Source organism: Falco naumanni, chromosome 5 (assembly GCF_017639655.2).
Source record: "Falco naumanni isolate bFalNau1 chromosome 5, bFalNau1.pat, whole genome shotgun sequence".
Classification (NCBI taxonomy): Eukaryota; Metazoa; Chordata; class Aves; order Falconiformes; family Falconidae; genus Falco; species Falco naumanni.
In genome coordinates, this window is record NC_054058.1 from 12,870,657 (window position 1) to 12,892,146 (window position 21,490).

At 40.8% G+C, this 21,490-nt stretch overlaps 1 protein-coding gene across 3 annotated transcripts in view; it reads left to right on the forward strand.

Moving 5' to 3' along the window:
* LRP6 (LDL receptor related protein 6) overlaps positions 1-21,490 on the forward strand; it is a 128,118-nt gene that overhangs the window by 89,633 nt on the left and 16,995 nt on the right. For all 3 annotated transcript variants that reach the window (XM_040593929.1, XM_040593928.1, XM_040593926.1), the window contains exons 8-16: positions 868-1,084; positions 2,412-2,701; positions 5,480-5,706; positions 7,864-8,048; positions 9,785-10,111; positions 13,730-13,932; positions 15,790-16,001; positions 16,198-16,388; positions 20,800-21,009. In XM_040593929.1, the coding sequence (XP_040449863.1) occupies positions 868-1,084; positions 2,412-2,701; positions 5,480-5,706; positions 7,864-8,048; positions 9,785-10,111; positions 13,730-13,932; positions 15,790-16,001; positions 16,198-16,388; positions 20,800-21,009 (2,062 nt within the window). The remainder of the gene's footprint in view (positions 1-867; positions 1,085-2,411; positions 2,702-5,479; positions 5,707-7,863; positions 8,049-9,784; positions 10,112-13,729; positions 13,933-15,789; positions 16,002-16,197; positions 16,389-20,799; positions 21,010-21,490) is intronic.

The window sequence follows — 21,490 nt, forward strand, 5'->3', positions numbered from 1 at the left end:
AGTGCTGAATCATTTTTAAGCTACTCTTAAAACAGGGTTGTCTTCATTCCTGTCAGTATGGTACTTTTTGTAATAATACTTGGCATTCATAAGGTACTTGATCACTTGCACATGCATACATATGTTTAATTAATCCTTTCAGTGCCTCTTTGAGGAAGTTGGGTATTACTTCTTTTTAGCAGTAGAGAAAAATGACACAGTAAATTCAAGCATCTTGATCAAAGGCATGCAATTATTTACAGACTATTACTGTTCCTTCTAGTACAAAAAATACTGAACTTAATTTTGAAGAATGCAAATCCGGTTCTTTATTCAGACTTGGGAGTAAAAACATACTCTGTAAATCATCTTGACTGTTTGCCTCCCAGAATTTGAGGGGCCTCCTCCTGTTGCTATCTGTAACCTGGAGGGATTTGGGAGGGACTGTGGACTGAGATTCAGAGCCAGGCCTCCTTGAGGTTGTAAGCTTGTCTTCATCTGTGTAAAACAGTGTCTCATTTAAAACTATATGAAGAGACGTAAGTCCGAAGTGGGAGAGGAAGAGAGAGGCAATGTCAAACAAGCACACATAATACTGGTTCTTAAAGCAAATACAAGAAATGTTGTGTCTTAATTTCATGTTACGATTTGCTTATGAGACTAGCCTTATACATACGGGATTTTATGTGGCTTTAGAATAAGTACTTGTTGAAACACAGTCTTTTTTTAATTTGTCTGCTGTGTAACATTGGTAGCATTTTAATGGCTAGGAGACAGTTTTTTGATTTGAAGTCTTAAGTGTGGAGCACTCAGTTTAATTAATCTCTGTTAAATAGTGACAGAATTATTCTGTGTACAAGATAAGTTTGTGTTTGTGCATGTCCATAGGTCATGAATGCTGATGGAACTGGGAGAAGAGTTCTGGTAGAGGACAAGCTGCCTCATATCTTTGGATTCACATTGTTGGGAGACTATGTTTATTGGACAGACTGGCAAAGGCGCAGTATTGAACGTGTGCATAAGCGCACAGCAGAAAGAGAGATCATCATAGATCAACTGCCTGATCTAATGGGCCTGAAAGCTACAAATGTTCACCAGATAATCGGTGAGTGAAAACTGCTAATCAGGCAAGTAAAGGGAAATGGAAGTTTTCAGCTGTGCTCTTCTGCAGGTATCACTTAATAGCAGGTCAGATTTTTAGAAATGGGCAGAATTCAGTCCTATTTATGATAACTGCATGCTGCAGTTTGGTGGGATGGGGTAGGTATTTTGTGAGCTGCTTCAGTCCTCTAACTTGGAAGAATATCAAGCTGGAAAACAGGGTACTGCAGGCAGCCCCCAAAATGTGTAATTTTCTGCTTCTTAGGGAGTCAGGGCGTCTCATAGGTCTGAACAACCTTGGATCCATTAAGGGGAGAAGGATCATGGAAAATAAGAACTTCCCTTTGTAAAAGCCAGCTATTAGATTAGCCCAGCTGTTTACGAAGCTGCAGCTGTAGCAGCTTTTCATCTTGCAATCTGAACATGTGCTCTCAGTATGCAAAAGCTGAGAATGAGCCAGTTTTAGTCTGTTTGGCGCTTTTCACGTTAATATTGCAAAATCATCTTAAAAATAACTAGAAATACTTTCTGCCCTGTTGTGTCTGTGGTGTAAAAAAGTAGGGTCTAGCTTTAAATCGGTTATCATTGGCTATCCAAACACTAGTAGCAGTGTTAACTGTGGCATCACAGAATTCATCATGTTCCCTGAATATCCTGCAGTGTGGATGGGTAGGGCTTGCAGCTTCTTGTTGCCATGTCTTGATTGATCCCCAGGAAATCAGTCAAATGTAGTTAAGGCGTATCTTTGCTGCTACCATGTTGACAAGATGCCCTAAGGTGCATGTGCTTTAAATGCAGCCCTCTTTCCAACTGTTTGGTTAATTGAGCTTGGTAATGCTGGGTGTCTCTTAGTACATAGATTTCCAGCATTTTCAGGTACAGACCTGCTTTACTAGCATCCTGGACAGAAGAGACCATTGAATGGATGTGAAAACAGATCTGCAAATTTTTCTTCTCTAGGAACACAGCTGGGGTATGTCACTGGACCCAGTATTCTGCAAAGGGCAGCAGAACAGACGCTTCCTTACATACTTACTGTCCATTCAGTGCTTGTGCTGTGAATCGGGAATGTCAGTAGATAATGCTTTCCCTAATGCTGGGTTTGTTTCCTGGGGTCAGGAAAACAAACAGTGGCTTTCCAGCCAAGTAGAGTTACATCTGCTAAAGGATTACAGGAAACGAACAAAAAATAATTCATTCAGAGAATGAAAAGTGAAAAACTGTATGTATTTCTTCAAGGACTCAGTGTCATGGATGCACGTGAGGATTGGCTTCATCTTCCTGCTGAAGTAAGTTTGCAATGACTGCTTTTGCTTTTCTTAAATGCTTAGGTACAAACCCTTGTGCAGAGGATAACGGCGGCTGCAGCCATCTTTGCCTGTACAGACCACAAGGCCTTCGCTGTGCTTGCCCCATAGGCTTAGAGCTCATCAATGATATGAAGACCTGCATTGTTCCAGAAGCTTTCCTGCTGTTTTCTCGGAGAGCAGATATCAGACGAATCTCATTAGAAACTAACAACAACAATGTTGCTATTCCACTCACTGGAGTAAAGGAAGCTTCTGCTCTGGATTTTGATGTGACAGACAATCGGATTTACTGGACTGACATTTCACTGAAGGTAGAGGTTTATTCTGTATTGTCTATTAAGTTGTTACAAGGTTCTTGAGAGACTTAAGAATGGATTGACAAATGTGATTTACAAGATTTAGGGGACAGGTAAAAGAGCTTGTTCTAACTAGGAATGGCATATGTTTTTGTTATACTAGCAGCATTCTCTCCTGTAAATCATTTGTATTGAGTTTGCATGGCAAAGTTGTGGTAGCAGGTGGGGAGCTACAGGGGTGCCTTCTGAGAGAAGCTGTTAGAAGCTTCCCCATGTCCAATAAAGCCAATGCCAGCTGCTCCAAGACAGACCCACAGCTGACCAAGGCTGAGCCCATTAGTGACAGTGGTAGTGCCTCCGTGATAACATGTTTAACAAGGGGGAGAAGTTTCTGTGCAAAGACAATTGCAGCTGGAGAGGGGAGTGAGAACATGTGAGAGCAGCAACTCTACAGACACCCCGGTCAGTGCAGAAGGAGGCAGGAGGTGCTCCAGGCACCAGAGCAGAGATTCCCCTGCAGCCTGTGGTGAAGCCCACGGTGAGGCCGGCTGTGTCCCTGCAGCCTATGGAGGTCCACAGCAGAGCATATCTCCACCTGCAGCCCGTGGAGGACCCCACACCGGAGCAGGTAGATGCTCAAAGGAGGCTGTGACCCTGTGGGAAGCCCAACTGGAGCAGGTTTCTGGCAGTACCTGTGGAGAGAGGTGCCCATGCCGGAGCAGGTTTGGTGGCAGGACTCGTGACCCTGTGGGGGACCCACACTGGAGCAGCCTGTTCCTGAAGGATTGTGTCCCATGGAAAGGGCTGATGCTGCAGCAGTTCATAAAGAACTGCAGCCTGTGGGAAGGACTCATCTTGGAGAATTTCATGGAGTTCTGTCTCTCATGGGAGGGACCCCCTATGCTGGAGCAGGAGAAGAGTGTGAGGAGTCCTCCCCCTGAGGAGGAAGGAGCAGCAGAAACATCATGTGATAAACTGACCAAAGCTCCCATTTCCCAGTTCCCCTGTGCCACTGGGAATAGGGAAAGAGGTGGAGGAATAGGGAGTGAAGTTGAGCCTGAGAGGAGGGGTGAGGGGAAGGTGTTTTAAGAAATTTGGGTTTATCCCTCATTATCCTACCCTGTTTTGATTGGTAATAAATTAATTTTCCCCAAGGTGAGTCTGTTTTGCCCATGGCAGTAAGTGGTGAGTGATCTCTCTCTGTCCTTATCTTGACCCATGAGCCTTTTATATTTTCTGTCCAGCTGAGGAGGGGCTTTGGTGAGCACCTGGCATCAAGCCAGATTCAACCCACCACATCATTTAAATCTAATCTATACATTTTTACACAAAGGAGAAGTTTGCAAAAATTAAGGTTTTTGGCAGGAAGCAGAATAATGCCACATGGCAGGAGGTTGCAGGGATCACAGATGTTTTGTCAGATACGATTAATGGGGGAAGCCTTGTCTTGGGTTGGGAAGTGAAAATGGGGTTTACATATTCATGAACTTATATAGCTACTGCACATGAGACATATTATGAATCATAGGCTTTGTAAAACAGGTTTAGGGTCTAGACTGAGAAATTGGAGAAGGTTAAGGGTAGTTGTTTAAATGTGGTGGCTAATGGAGTGGCAGAAGTCTGTGTATTGTCTGTCTGTTATCAGTGAGTCAAGTTATTCCCTTTGTTTTTCATGGGTTATAGATGTAGTCAGAATTGTGAGCACCAAAAATTAGCTTTTAATAGAAGAAGGTTTTCTGCAGTTGGGTTGAGACTTGTGCCAACAATAACTCATGGACCTTTGCAACTGAAGAATCATAAAAGTTAAAAACACAGAGTTTGAGTTTGAGAGAAGTGACTTGGCTAAACTCTTTAGGTATGGTATTCATTTTAGCTGTGTTTGAAAAAAAAATAAAATAAAGCAATGATTTGATAAATTTTTAAGGGGGATACAGATGAAGGCTGAGATATAAACTTCCCTGCTGTGTACTGTCACCAACTGGCATAATTAGCAGGTCGCATCCAAACTGGGAAGTAAACAAAAAATCACTCTTGTTGTCAAGTTCTGATAGGTTACAAGTATGAGGAGTGTGTGCAGAGTGGAATATTAAGGACACAGGAAGGAAGCCCTTGTATGCCAAAAAGAATAATATCCTAGTGTTATTCCTTTACTTTCAGGCTTGTAAGTGGTCATAGTAAATCAGTGAGTACCTGAACTCTGATATATCATTGAAATAATTCTGACTGTATCTGCTATCACAGGCTGATCCACGATGGCAAGAGTTAAGTCTTTTGAATAAAAGGCCAAGAAGATGCATTTTTAGTGAAGTTAAATTAAACTATTAGTACTGAACACTTGCACTACTGAGCTATATAAGTTATTGGGTTGTTTCCTTCTGTTTGCTGTTCTGTCCTGAACTTTTCATTAGGCTGCTTTAAATAGTGTTCTGTGCTATAACATCGATGCTTTTGTATAGTCATGGGAGAGCCAAAGTATTTCCCTCTCAAAGTTGGCACTGAGTTATTAAGGTCGCTTTGGCATGTAGACTGCTTAACTGAACCACGCTAGTTATCCCATTTATTTCCCCAGTGAAACACTATTGTAATTGACACAGAATACATAGAGTACAGTAGATCGTTACTTCTGAATAGCGGCATTGTTCGCCTTGCAAGTAAGTAGTATATTGTAAGATCTTCTTTCCTATGAGATGCCTAAAATCTGAAAGTGTTTAAAATGCAACAAAGAAAACAACAAGCCCAGTGACAGACTGGTAAAAATTTCTAATTTGCCTGTGTGTCTTTGTATCCCTGCAGACCATCAGCAGAGCGTTTATGAATGGCAGCGCACTGGAACATGTTGTGGAGTTCGGCTTGGATTACCCAGAGGGCATGGCTGTAGATTGGCTGGGGAAGAACTTGTATTGGGCTGATACTGGAACAAATCGTATAGAAGTGTCAAAGCTGGATGGACAGCATCGCCAAGTGCTGGTGTGGAAAGATCTTGACAGTCCCCGGGCATTGGCACTGGACCCTGCTGAGGGGTAACTTGTTGATTTAATGTTATGTTTATGAACAGTGAAAAACAACATCTTAATGCTTCCTCTAGGGCATGTTAGTTACACTCTGCATGTAAATCCTGAGAGAACTGAGCTGGGGAATACAACCTGGTAATTTAAAGTATGAGGGTTGGAGGAATATGCTCTTAATGTCCTGAATAATCATTAAGAATGCTACAAAAAAATCAGAGCAGCTCATTAAAAAGGGATTTATATTTAGTTTTTTAATTAACCACAGAATCAAAGTAGTTTTAGGTTTATGGAATTCATTAATTAGAAAAGGACTATAGCATTGAAAAGAAAACATTTATCCTTTTAAAAATGAAGATTCTTTTTATCACAAGTTAAGGTCCAATAAAGGTATTAAATGATTTGACTTGAGAGTAGGAGAGTGTAGCTTATTGTCTGAGAATCGGGAAGGTGTTTGTTTCTTCAGATAAGGAAGCCTTTTTAGTTAATATGGACAAGGGAAGCAAGGACAGAGAACGAGTGGAAAAAATTATGCCCACCTATCCCCAAAATGAAAGATTTCCTGAGAAGAAACTTCTCAGTTGGAATCAAATGTAGTCGCAAAAGTAGGGCGATAAGCGGGTGGAGGGAGGAAGGAGTGGGGCAAGGCAAGGCATAACTGTTTAGCTTCTGAAATAGCTCTTCTACCATGAAATGCTCATTTGATATCAACTAATTACTGCAAAACCTTTTTGAGATTATAGCAACATTGTGTTACTCTTATTTTATAAATAAGGGAGCTTCATTTTCTAGTGTCATGAAGTTATCACAGTTTCCAGTGACACTGCGAGAGTTAGAGCAATACAGAGAACTTGGAACACCTTCCTCCTGCTTGATTTCATTAAGGTGGTGGCAACTGTCACAGTGCTTAGCTGAATGGAGTTCTGCCTCAGTGGGGCATGTAGATGGGGTTCATACCTGACTTGCCAGGGATTGGCTGGACAAGTACATTAGAAGGCATCCAGTTACTCAGTTGTAAGAAAAGGTTGCTATGAGTGATGCTAGTTTTACACTGGTTTTAGTTTTTTCCGAGGGTTATTTTGATTCAATGATTTTTCTCTTCACCACAGGCCAGAAAAAAAAAAAAACTACTTTAATTTGAGTCTGAATGCCTGTTTGTCTTATAGCTGAGCTATGTTGCTGTACTTTACGTGGAAGTTTTTGTGGCATTGCTACCATGGAAGCAATTCTAACACTTAAATCCATGCTTGTACAACATGCAAAAATTTTACGAAAAACTTGCAAGTATTCCTAGTGTCTAAAGAATAACTCGTCCTTTATTGTCAGTTTCTGAAGCAACCTTTCCAGCTGTGTGGCTGGTTGAAATTAAGAGTATTTCACAGGTGTTTGTTACTAGAGGTACTAAAGCAGAAAGGTGTAAACATTGGCTAGCTATGTCTCACTTGTTTTTAAAATGGTATTGGCTTTACGTTTTAGAAGAAGTAACTAACTGGCCAGCAAATGTCAAATATACAGCACTCTGCTGTACAGTGCCTAAAGAAAATGTAAACATGTAAGTCTGTGTATCTGCCAAATGAGGCATAAACTGGCATGTGAGTATGTAACGGTTTGTACTTTTGCTCCAGTGGAAATGCCATACAATTTTGTGTTATTCTGCCCTTGGCTGAAACTTAACACACTGTTACATGGCTGATTGACTTAGTTGTGTGGAGATGAGCAATGATGCCTATTAACAAAAGTACCCTGCGTTACCTACCTTTTTGTATTCCTTCATTTGATGGACAACTGAATAGAAATGGAAGCTAAGTGTCATGGAAAATACCTTGCTAAATAACGAGATATAAATGAAGGTGCCCAACTTGCTAACCTTTTGCCTCTTAACTGATGTACATGGATTACTTAAGATTGAAGTGCTTTCATATGGAACTTGCTGGTGAAAATCCAGCTCCAAATGGAAAAAATAACCTTGGAAGCATTTTGAGGAAACTTGACTCACTTCCTTGCTTGCATTTTGAAAAAAAACATTTAGCGTAGTGGGGCTTAATAAATGCTCAAATTTACAGCTCTTGTTTGTTCTCTTCTTCTTTCTAAGGATTTTTGTTTTATTTCTCCCCTTGAGTTCTCCTTTGGATTAAATGTGATATTTTTTTTTTCTTTTGTCCTTTTAATCAGATTTATGTACTGGACTGAATGGGGTGGTAAACCAAAGATTGATAGAGCTGCTATGGATGGCAGTGAGAGGACTACTTTGGTACCGAATGTGGGACGTGCTAATGGCCTAACTATTGATTACGCTAAAAGACGTCTGTACTGGACTGACCTCGATACCAATCTGATAGAATCCTCCAACATGCTAGGTGAGCCCCAGAGCCCTGGGCAGCATTGTGGGGATGCTGCTGCTTTTTCAGTTACCCATGGCAATTTATTGTTTAAATAATGCAAAGATACACGTCTTAAGACAAAACCAGATTTTTTCTGAACTCACATGCTTTTAACGTTGGCTCCTATAATTGATGTTTATGCAACACAGCATTTAGTGAGGCCTCAATTTTTTTGTAGGTGATATAGTTGCTCACAAAGTTAAAATTATACAAGCTGTGCATGTTTTCAGTTATATGTAGGACAAAGCTGTCAACTTTCAGTGTTTTGGAGAGTGTTGTTTTGCTGTTCTGAAGAGCACTGGCGAATACCTAACAAACACTTCATCATCTGTAGAAAGGTAGAGAGAAAGCCAAGATAACAACAGCTTATTGGACATTTTTCACAATGTAATTTAATACATTTTTTTTTTTTTAATATTTATTGGTATCTTCAGGGTTCAGGCATTTTTTTTTCCTCGAGTATCCCACACACTAAGGAGCTTTTCCTGGCTAGTGCTGGTCACCAGGGGGTTTTCTGTAGTGCTGGGTTCTGTGTGATTATTTTACAAACTGGTCATTATGGCTAAATGGAGGTGGAATATTTTATTATTTCACTGTCCCAGGGTAATGTACTAAGGACCCAAGCCATCTCAGATTTACACATCTTTTTTTTAACTTGTCAGCACCCACAGGAGGCTTGTTGTCTGCCACATTACTCAATTAGTATTACCACTAGCCAATATTTAAGGCTAAAGGAGTTAGTCTACTTTAAACAGTATGTTTGCAATAGTGGAACAAAGCTAGAAAAAGATCAAAACAAGAAAATGCATTATAGGAATTATATGTAATATAAAAGCTTTTCTTTGGCTTCTCATGTACTTTGGTGTGCAGTTGGGGCTAGCTTAGTGTTCCCTTGTGTACTGTAGAACTGGACACAGTATTAGAATTCCATCTTTCCTGTGGCTAGTGACAGCAGAGTTGCAAGGCTGTGCATCATCCTCTTCTCTGTGCAAAGAGGGAATGACTTCTTGCTTCACGATCTCCCATTTATTTTCTGTGACTAGACAGCAGGATGTCCCATGGTAATGAAGTGGTTGAAATGGTGTGGTTGAAATCCTTTCCCACCCGCCATGCCCTGCTCCTTAAGGTCTCTAACACTTCCACAGTATACGCAATTAGCTGTTTCCTACCTTGAGTTTCTGATGGCTCCTTCCTGTTACAATGTTCCAGAGACAGGTTAGGTTAACGTGTGCGTTTCATTTTTCCCCTAATGTAATGTAGAATTTTATTAAGTTCATAACAATTCTCTGTCTGTAAGCAGCTGGCAGAGGCACAAATGCGATGCAAGGGATGCTGAACTGAGAATACAGTGTCAGGGTCCTGTGTCCCCTTCAGAGGGACCCTGTTTGTTTTGGAGAAGGGGGAAAGGACATACTCTTTCTGAGAACCCTGATCGTTTTCAAAACTGAGACTTCTTTACTTATTAAAATACATTCTCTTCTGTGAATGGCAAGCAGGATTAGCACATTTCTGTGATAGGCTCCAAGACTTCAGGATGGTCTTTTGAATATTGCACGTTACTTTATAATTTACTTTTGTAATAATGAAATAGTAAGTTTAAAGTAATTGGGTATTAATGCTTCTGTGCAGGGCACATATCCAACAGCATTAAACATAATCTTGTTTGTCCCCATATAATCCTGCTTTTTCTCTCCCATCCTTTGTGGAAACAGGCCTTGACCGTGAAATTATAGCTGATGATTTGCCTCACCCATTCGGCTTGACTCAGTATCAGGATTACATTTACTGGACAGACTGGAGCCGGCGTAGCATTGAACGAGCTAACAAGACCAGTGGCCAGAACCGAACTATCATCCAAGGGCATTTGGATTACGTTATGGACATCTTGGTCTTCCATTCCTCCAGGCAGGCAGGCTGGAACGAGTGTGCCTCCAGCAACGGTCACTGCTCTCACCTGTGTTTAGCAGTCCCTGTTGGCGGTTTTGTCTGTGGCTGCCCAGCTCACTATTCCTTAAACTCTGACAACAGGACTTGTAGTGGTAAGCCATAATGAATGAAAATAAAACAGAGAAGCAGATGGGTTTAGTAACAGATGCAAGTGTTCTACTTGGAGAAAAGATGAGTTTTATTTTTGCGTGAGATGGTGAAGCTTGTTTGACAATAGGCCAAGTTAAAGTTCGTTTCCATTTTGAATACTGAATGTGTGTTTGAAAAAGTTTTGGTTCCTTAGCTTCCCTTCCTCCGTAGGAAGCAGGATATATGACTGGATAAATATGGCAATAAAAATACGTATTTTTAAATAACGATTATCTAATACAAAGATCCTACTGACTTGTAAGGGAAGGTAGGATATTGAAAGTGAAAAAGTGTCTTATAACATACCAGTATCACCATAAAATAAGAAGAGTGGCTGTTACTGAACCTTCTCAGTGATTCAACTATATCAGTGTAAACAAGAAAGCTCAAAATGCTTTTGATTTTGTATCTGTCAGTCAGACCCTCCTTAAGTGCTTACTTGCTTGTTTATTTATCTGCTTATTTATTTCTAATCTTGCCTGACATAAAGGATATGCAATAGTTTGGTCTATATTCTGAACTTTGCATAGCCTTCAGGTGGTCAAGATTTAATTCTGTAGTAGCTGTGTTTACTGGCTGATGAGATGCTGAGACAAGCCACTCATACCCCTAAAAGTATTTGTTCCCCAGCGCGGACAGGCTCAGCTCCATGGCCTCCCCAGCACTTCAGATTTCTGATCTCAGTGCAGCCAAGCCCCGTTTTTCTTTATTGTTGTGCAGAGTACAGACGGCAGGGCCCCTCGGGCTGTGTGTGATTAGTTTCTAACCAAATAATTCATCCATCTTTCAGTAACTGACTGCCAGTGAAGCACTCATAATTTTGGCAGCCACACTGGATGGCTGATTTCCACTGGTGTCATTCAGATTAGTCAGTGGGTGAAGAGACTCATGGTACAGAGAGACAGATTGTATCTCGTCCACATTATGCATGAGAGATCCAGCTGTTGTTTTAAAGCCAAAAGCAGGGCAGCTTGTTCCATGAATGCTACCTCATGACATTTCTTGAAAATCATGCTCTTCTGAAAACCCTGCTTTTACACCCCGCCATGTGTCCTGTACTCCTCCTTTCCCTATTTATTACAAGGGGCACTTGCATGACAACTGGATCCTTGTACTCTTAACACTCTCACACCTTCCTGCAAGTTAGAGGCACAGCCGGCATCTCTCTGGTGGGGACTGTGATTTTTGCAGGGGGAAGAATTTTACTTCCAGCAGAGAATAAGTAGCAAAATGATCAAAGGTCATATTTGCTTGTGAAAATGCTCTTGGAAACAAAGGAAGGAGAAAAATACAGAAAGTATGTTGTGAGCAAATAGAACCATTTCCCCACGGTACAGTTCAGGGCCATTCATGAGGTATTAGGAGTTTTCCTTCTGCCATGTTCAAACCTGGCAACTTTCCAACTTCTCATTTGTAAGTAATTGGAGACTAGGCTTCTCTGCGTATAATTGAATTTTTTTTCTTGGCCACTATAATTGGAGCATGTACAGTTTTAACTTTCTCTTGCCTGTTTTACTTGCTTATGTACTCCTGAACATTATTATTAGTCCAAGCCCTGTCTAGAGGCCAGCTCCTCCCTTCTGGATTACTCTGCTCATGTGTGCATAGATTCTTTTAATTATGGGAAGGACACACAGCTCTGATGAGATCTGGTATCTCACCAGACCTACCGTGTGTCATGAAGTTTGAAGGTGGTATTACACAGAAGACATGCTCGTTGCACTCCCATTTGCCTGCCAAAAATATAGTTGAAATATGTGACTATTGGGAGGGAGAATGATGAAAACTGGGAAGGGGTTTCTGAAACTGGTACTGTTTCAGAGATGTGGGGACTCAATGGGGGAAATTCTGCCGTTGCTTTTTATAATGACCCATCAATTCAAAGGTGGAAGCCACACAATCTTAGACAGTATGAGTGTGTCTTTGGGGAAAAGTGGAAAGAACTTTAGGTGCTTATGGTGGTATGTTTACCTGCACTGTTTTATCTTAAGCTTTTTTCCCTTTCCATTACTCTCTTAACTGCTTGGTAAGAATGCTGATGTTTTCTGAACCTATTATTTTGCTGTACACATTCATACAAACTTTGCTTTGCTTTTTTGAGTGCTTTCTTCTACAGTTTAGAGCGAAGTGAAGGCAGCTTAAATGATTGGAGAAACTCTTGGAGGGGAAATACAGGTTTTCCAGAAAGCAAAAATACCTTGCAATTAGGCCTGATTGTTACAGGATGTTAGGACTGAGTGTTAGTTACCAAGGAAACTCCCTCCCCGCCTCTTTTTTTTTTCCTTTTTTTTTTTTCCTCCAGCAGCCAGAATAAATGTTCAAAGCCTATGCCTAAAATAACAAAGCAAGGTGATGATGTTCTCTGGAAGACTTTTGCTACCTCCCCTTTCCCAGGTGCTGCCTTACCTGTTTTACAGGCTGGATTGAATGAGTGCAGTGTCCCACTGCTAATCTCTCCAGACTTGTGCTATAGAGAATTGATTGTACAGACTTCAGGGAGGCTGCAAGCTGCATTTCTGGCTGCTGGCTCTTGTGCAGTCTTGCACAGCAGTGGCTCCAGGTAGACCATTATTGAAAAGAACGCTGTGAAAAGGGAAAATGCTTTAACTACCTCCTCTGATTTCTGACCCAGTTATGTAATACAGGGATAATTTTTTTTTAACGATGTATTAAATGCCTTTTACACTTACTATAAGATAGGGCTGGTAAACTACAGCTATATGGGGTGGGAATGTCTTTTTTTTATGACATTTGATGGTATTTCTAAGAAAAAAATAAATCTTTTGTCCAGGAAATTTTTGCTGGGCATCTAGAAAGCTGGAGCAGAGCATCAGATTTATTTTTTTTTTCCTGACTGCAGGTTAGCGTTCCCGTATGAGTACCTAGAAATAAGAGAGATACCTAAGTCTGAGAAGAGTGAATAGTTTTTTCTCCAAAAACACAGCCTTGTGCTCACCTAAGGGATTTTCCTGTGAATCAGTAGTTGTTCCATTCCAGTGCAGGCAGAAAGACACTCTGTGGAAACAGGAGTGAACCACTGCAATGGCAGTCTTTTTTCCCAGGGACCTCTAAATAAGGAACCGGTGCTGGCTTTTGCTCAGTTTCCTCTGCAAGCAGGAATGTACCTAGCAAAAGGTTCAACTTCAAAAGAGCGGAGCTGCATTTCCCTGGGACCCCTTTAGAAAGAAAATTGACAGTTCTTTGAGAGGCATGGTTGATGGTGGTTCTTCGGGTGATTTTGACAGAACGCTTTGCATTCATTAGTCTTACGACTTACAGAATTCTATTTGCCTGTCGCATCTGTGTTCAGATATTTATAGTAAACAGGGGTCATTTGAAAGGCTTTCCAAAATTATCAAAGGTTGGGATTTTTAGGTTTTGGGTTGTGGTTTGGGTTTTGGGTTGGGTTTTTTTTGGAGGGGGGGGAGGGGCAAAGGAAAAGAGAGAAGAGGAATAATAGGTACTACCTGATTATATACAGTCGTTGTTGTTGAGCATACAAATACCCAATGTTATTCCTATGTGTAACCCTTTGACCCTCCTTTTTTTCCTTTTTTTTTTTTTTTTTTTAACCCATCAAGCTCCCACAACCTTTCTGTTGTTCAGTCAGAAGAATGCAATTAATCGGATGGTGATAGATGAGCAACAGAGTCCAGATATCATACTCCCCATCCATAGTCTCAGGAATGTTCGAGCCATCGATTATGATCCCCTGGATAAGCAGCTGTACTGGATTGATTCTCGGCAGAACATCATCCGGAAGGCACAGGAAGACGGCAGTCAGGTATCCTGCGGGTGATGGAATTACTAAAAGATGAGGAAGGCATGCCCTACACCCAACAGTGAATAATTGTACATGAATAATTTAGATACACAGACTTCCTGTTGATTACTAGCTGTCACTTGGCCAAACAAGTGGCATCTGGAGTTTCTGGAGTCCTCAGCCAACAGTCTGGGAGGTGGAGTAAGAAATAAAACATGGAAGACAAGGCCAATTTAAAGATGCTATTGTTCACAGTGCATTATTTGCTCAACACTGTCTTTTGCCTGGGGGCTGTTGGAAACCCCTATTTGGGAGAAGTGAAACATGGAAGGGAATGCTTTTGGGAGAGATGGAGTGTATGAGAGAGATGGAAGGGTCACAAATGAGCAGTGGCAGGGGCATTGACTTTGAAATGAAGAGCATGGGACTCCGTGAGCACATGGCTGTGTCTGAAGCTGCCCAGGTTCTGGTGGGGGCAGGAAGAGAGTTATCAACCACCGAGCGAGGAGGCTGAAACTAGTGACCTGTAGTGAGATGTACCAGGTTTGGGAAAATGTATTTGACTGGGGGATACAGGAAAAAATAGAGCGGGGTAGAAGGAAAAAGGTGATGCAGGTTTAGTGAGGTTCATTGTGAGCAATGACTGCTTACTCATTTTCACATTTTCAAATAGGGGTTTTTTTTCTTCCTGATCTTTTGAAAGAGGGAGGAACGGAGACTAAGATGAACAACACAGAGGTGCTATATTCAGTTTAACTTGTAAGACAGTGTGGTTTCTGTTGGTGGGTGTGGTGGTAGTTGGATCCTGCTGAACGCCCTTCAGCCTTAACTCTTAATTTAGCAATGGTTTTAATTTTGGAATATCTAAATAATTTAACACCCAAAACTAGTCAAAGGCACCAGGGTTTTGCCAGCTTCAGCAAAATAAACAAATGTAAGACTTGTAGGCACACCCTTTCATAGAGGTGGCAAACCAAATAAAGTTAGGCAAATTTTCTGGTGAAGTTTAATTTGAGGGTGAGAGGGTGGAGGCCGCTCACCTCAAAAGCATGAAGCTTTCCAAAAAGATTATATAAGGCCATGTTTTGTGAGTTACTGATCCTGTTCATACTTTTTTAAAAGTTCATGGAAGATGTCAGTTAGGTTTACCTTTCACTATAGGGACACTACGTAGTTTCTTTCTAAAGAAGAAAAAAGAATATTAAAAGGATTGTGAAGTCCAGAGGTCTGGACCAGTAGAAGGCAAGAACTTTGAAGCAGAAGGGTGTTAGCTAGAAGTGCTCCAAAGTCACTGTCATATGCTAGTTGGTGTCTTTTCTGTCTGGCAGACTTGCCTTCCCATTTATTATTCATCCTTACGTTATGTCCCCAAAGTGTGGTGGCAGTGATGGTGGCGAAGAATGAGGCAAGAATTTCAGGTGCTGTCTGGCCTGACTTTGCCCGTGTTTTCATCTGTTCGGCTGCAGCTTTGGAAATTAGGGGTGACGTGTTTCTGTTGTAGAGTGCTAAATGTGCTGGGTTTGGGTATATCCAGCTGAACTTAAGAGTTGTCAAAAAAGCAGAGGAAATGCAGAAGCTGACCCTGCTATTTCAACATAGAGATAATTTGGACTTTACTGGTCAAACTTGCTAAGTCTTGTGAGTTGAACCAACTTACATTATTGCTGTTACAACACACCATCAGGACTAAGTGTCTATACCTGATCAAAGGTGTTGGTGGGGCAACTGGACCTGGGTGTCTCCTTGCTTTATGATAGTGTTTTGGCTGCCTCCTTTTCCTGAGCAATAGTTTGATGCGGTGCATCCATAGCAAACAAAATTGCTCACAGTAGATCAGATTAAATGCACTTCTGTGGATTGTTTTTCTTTCCTTTGTAGAGCCTCACTGTTGTAACAAGTCCAGTTCCCAATCAAAACCTAGATATGCAGCCTTATGACCTGAGCATTGACATCTACAGCCGCTATATCTACTGGACCTGCGAAGCTACTAATGTGATCAATGTGACACGCCTGGATGGGAGACCCATGGGAGTGGTGCTCAAAGGAGATCAAGATAGGCCCAGGGCCATTGTGGTGAATCCAGAGAAAGGGTATGTAGCTGAAATAGTGATGTGGGGAAATTCAGGCTGAGGGTCTTGAGAATGAAATTGTTTCCTTACTACAGGTTGGTTTCTGTTTGTCAGAACATAAATTATCTTTGACATTTGTTAAGATGACTTGGTCATACAGCGAAAATATGGAAAGATCAAATAATCTTTTTTTTAACTCTAATCGTTCCTATTCCAGATACATGTATTTCACCAACCTACAGGAAAGGTCTCCTAAAATTGAGAGAGCAGCACTGGATGGAACTGAACGAGAGGTCCTTTTTTTCAGTGGTTTGAGCAAGCCCATAGCCTTAGCTATTGACAGCCAGCTGGGCAAGTTGTTCTGGGCTGATTCAGACCTGCGGAGAATTGAAAGCAGTGACCTTTCAGGTAGAGTAGCACTTTAATTCAGTGATTCATTTGTGTGGTGTGGGTGTGGGGGAATGCAGAGAAAGGTGTCTTTCTTTTCCTTCCTACTATAAACAGCCTGTACTGTGATTCTAATCGGTCCCTAAATTCCCAGCCAGGGAATGTGCATGATTCATGCAGTGTGCCTTTACAGTTTCATGCCTCTATCTATGATTTGCATTATTAATTACTACACATGCTATTTACTTCAGTTTCTCACTGCAAGACCTTTGTGTGATTTCCCAAAGTTAGTTCACAAACACATTGCAGCAGTTTTGGAAAGGGGAGGGAGGGGGTTGTTTGTAAAGATATTCGTTTTGGTACAGTAATCTGTCAGTCAGAGGGAAGTTTCCTGTTAGTGTAAAAATCTTTCCTGCAGAATTAAAGCAGCAGGTGTGCAGGTCACTTAGGTACCTGTCAGTTAGGGTGAAACGATGTGAGGAGGATAGAGCAAATCTAAAATCTCTCTGTACTGAAAAGGCAATAAACTCCCTCTTCCAGCTGTGGAATTCTCTTTGCCTGCTCCCTAAGGCTGGCTTGTCTGACCTCCTCTATGACTTGATTCAGCTCACTTAACCACATAAGCAGAACGATAACCGGACAACAATATGTGGAAAAAGAAGTAGAGAACAGTGTTCTGTTGGTTTGGAAAGCTGAATTCATTCAGGAAAGAGTCCAGCAAGGAACCAGAACTGGAGCGAGAGAAGAGGGAATATCATACAGTCAGACTGGGTGAGACAGACTGAGATGTCTCTTATTTGCTAGCTGGATCCAGCAAGCTGCTGGATCAGCTCAGCTGCCTCATGTGGCTTCGGTGGTAATTTGTTGTGATGCAAATTGGGGTGGATGTTGCTGCTGGGAGTGACAGGACTTTGAGTACATATATAGCCATCTCTGTTAGGTGGTGGGGGTATATGCCTCCCTCATGCTGCTGCTAGTGGAGGGCAGTGGCAGAATTTCTCCTTCCTTTGCAGTAAGTCCGTCCCCAACTTGAATAACGCATGTCGTCATACTTCAGCTGAGTGTTTTCTACTCTTAGAAGCATAAGTACATGTGTAAGGAGATAAGGACACACTTCTTGCAGTCTGTGAGCAAGTTTGAAAACTTAACAAAAGTTATGGTAGTTTGTAGTAATGTCTTTCGCTGATGACATGATACCTTTGTTCAAAGTAGCAGCATGTAATCCTGTTGACACCACGGTGATTTTCAGCTTTTTATTAAGTTGCTAAAATAAGCTTTTGTTTTGGAAAGCATTTCAGTTTTCAAATTCTTAGAATCGAGGCTTAGCAAGATAGTAATTCTTTTCAGTGATTCACATGGTGTGTCACTGGAAGAGTCAGGGTCACTAATGAACTGCAATATCCTGATTGTTTACTATTTTAAAACAAAGGACATAACCTGAGTTTGTAAACTATTCTTGAAACAATGTAGTATGATGTATCTCGGTATGTTCTAGGCTATTCCAGATCCAGGGTGTGCATGAGTAAATGGGCAGATGAACATCACACATACTTTGTTTCTCTCTTTGTATCTGCCAGAAATTAGGACACCAGAGAAGGAGATTGGTCTAAATTCTAATTCAGTCTGCTTTTAATGATTCTGTCTTTTTGGGTTTTTTCTTCTTAAACATGTGGCTATGGGATCCACCGGTGTTGTGTAGTAAAAGCTCACCATATTTTCAAAGAGCACAAAGAAAAAAAAAATCATGCCAGAACCTCTCCTGCATTTTGGCATTTGCACTGCAATATAGACTGTTATAATCACCACGATAAATTGCTAACTGCTGAGATGCATTCCTGTGCCTAGGAATGCTGATTAATAGGCTCTTTTGACTGGCAGAGTAATTCTTCTGCATGTTAGCTTCTTAAAAACATGTACTGTCTTTTGCTCTGTCAGCTCTGTAGATGCCAGTACCCATAAAGAGAAGGAGAGCTAGAATGTCGTTTATGTGATGCCGTCGTTCTTTTCCTCCGTGTCCTTCAGGCATGCAGTTAGGACTTGGTTGTGCTGCCCAAATGGGAGATCCTGTTGAAGCTAACCAGATTCTTCACATGATTAAGGGGTTGTTTATGAAAAAATGACTGGAATTAGCTCCCTACCATGGAAACTATTTGGAAATTAGTTATTCTATTCCAGAATAATTAGTGTAATTTGGAAATGTCTAATGATTCTGGAATTAAGTAATTTTTATTTGGAAATAGTGAGCTGTGGGTGTGTCCTGATTTTTGTATTTATTTGTTTTGAAGTCTTTTTGTAAAAGGTATTGCTGGAGAGAGAATGTTGATGCCAGGAGACAAAGCTCCTCTTAATCACATCTCCCTTTCATCTGACATTCCCAATAAAGGGGACTAGCGCCCTGATGAGCCAGCTTCAGATTTTATTGTTGGTTTATGGAAGGAGGGATTTCAGTGTCTTGGTTTAGTCAGAAATAGTCAGTTACATTTGGTTACAAATATTAAAAAGAAAGATTAAGACATTAAGGGAGTGAAAATTTTAAGCTTCAGAGCTTTAGGAGCATACTGCAGAATATTGTTCTGATTGACATGGGCAGGGCAGAGCAGGGCATATACAGACTACATTTGGGAAGGTCAGGGTCTTAGTTTTAACTATATTCCTTCCTGTCATCTTTCAGTTTTCCCCTATTCCCAGCTTAGCTTTTCTTCTCCTTGAGATGCAGGTTGCTGTTCCTTAGCTTTTCCCTATACAATGAGTCATGTTCATGAGGATTAATAGACGGTTGCAGTTACTTAGTTTGAGTTACATCACTCAGTGTATTCATTTCTACATCAGTCTGGGTATAGCCTCCTACAGAATCTATAAACGTCTTTTCTTAATCAGATCATTGCTGGTGGTGTTTCAAAGTGGTGGTGAGAGCCCAGTCTAGCTGAGGATTAATATTTGATACCCCTGTTCTGTTTTAGATGTTACCACTTGCTAAATGTTTGGAAGGTTACTTAACTTCTGAGTTCTGTGCTTAATGAAAAGGAGATGAATATAATTTTCATAGCTGAATTTGTTTGTAAGTCATCATCCCTGACATACTGTGGATTAAATTCTCAACTTATATACTCTTATATTCTCTACTATACTTATATTCTCTACTTCAATAAGTAGAACTTATGCAGACTATTAAATCATGAAATATATGTGCCTTTTGTCCCATAACATTATCTTGTGTGCATATGGTAGAGACGTGGTAGATATTTTTTTTTATTATTCTGTGGAAAATATACAGGACAAAATATAAAAAATTACTAGAAATTGTTTTGTGGATGAACATATGCAAAGCTATTGTTTGCTGTAGTAAAAGGGAAAAACAAGCATAGCAGTGAGCCCCGATACCTGAATTACCTGGATTTCTATGTAAATTTTCAAGCTGTGGCCTAAGTTGTAGCTTGTGTGGTGTTGTCTCAGCATTTCAAAATTGAAGCAGGTTCCTTATGTTTGTGAATAATTTTATGTTCGGAATCTCATAAACCTCGCTGAATATTTGAGTGTTAGTGACCATGTCATATCATGTAAAATAAAGCATAGATTACACCTCACTCCTGTTCTCTCAGGTTTTGAATAGCATACTTTCCTTCTGTGTGTGAGTTACAAAGTTTTCACTGTCTTTGGACAGTCTTTAATGATACCTTTAAAACAGCTGTGGACTGTCTTCTGTTTATGTGGAGCGTTAGCCGTGAAATGTGACAGTTGCTCTTGACTATTTAATGCCGGGTAATTTGGCATAAAAGTCAACAAATACTCTGCAGAGGTATAAAGCCTCGTGGCTGCTACTGATGATTGCTGAAGAAATTGAGGAAAGTAAATCTTCGCTAGGAAGAAACAAGTGTTTCCCAATTTAGCATCAAAACCTTAGTGAAAATAATGTAGTTGAAAGAATATGAGGAAGTCATAAGTCAAGTGTTTACCTTAATCTCATCATTCATGTGAGAAGTACTAACTATCTTGTCTTCATTTTGATTTTATCTTGTATTAGTTAACTCAAGCTAATAATCCGTCTTCTTATTCCCTGTTGTATGCCAAGACAAAGCAGCTAATCTCTCCAAAAAAGGACAGAAGAATGAAAAGAATTACCAATTTCCATCATATTGATAAAGACTGGAGAGGCTCATGAGAGCTGAGCCCCACAACTCCAGATGCTTGTTAAATACAGTAAATGTATTTGAAGCTCAAAAATTGTTGTCTTGATGAAAGCAGAAAAAAAATGATCATCTGTCTGATGCACAATGCATCAGTCTTGCATCAAGGACCCAGAGTTGGTTGTGCTTTTATAGTAGGCTTACCTGGTAGTGTAAAAGGAACAGAAGGTAGTGGAGTAGTGTAGAAAATGTTTGGATAGTATTTAATTTTATTCTAGTTGAGCTAAACTACTGTTTCCTTTCTGCAGGTGCTAACCGGATCGTTTTGGAAGACTCTAATATCTTGCAGCCTGTGGGACTAACCGTATTTGAAAACTGGCTGTATTGGATTGACAGGCAACAGCAGATGATTGAAAAGATTGATATGACTGGTCGAGAAGGACGTACAAAGGTCCAAGCCCGTATTGCACAACTCAGTGACATCCATGCTGTGAAAGAGCTCAATATTCAGGAATACAGTAAGTGCAATCCCTGTTTGCAAGTGCAGACAGTGCCTGTGGGGCTCAAGCCAAGGAGAGGCTGCAGCAAGATGAGCCTCTTTTGCCTTGCCACTGATCAATGCCAGTGCAAATCGAAGGGGCCAGAAATTGGTATCATTTTGTGTCTGTACATTGCCAGGGTGCAATTAAGTTTGTTTCCTTCAGGCAGTTAGCAATGGACTGGAAATCTTATCACAAACCCAGCATCACATTTTGTTGCTGATGACAACTTTATGGGTAGTTCCATACAGGCACCTGGCATTTGACAGTGTAGACACAGAGGAAACGTCCTGTTATTCCTAGTGGAGGATTTTGTGGATCACACTAGTGAGTCATTATTAGGTGTTTACTCCATTTAGACAAGCGCAGCTCTCAGGGCCTTTTACTTAACAATAAATGTTTCAAAGGCAAGGTGAACATTTTTGTTGGTGACAATTCATATTGAAAGTAAAAGACCGAA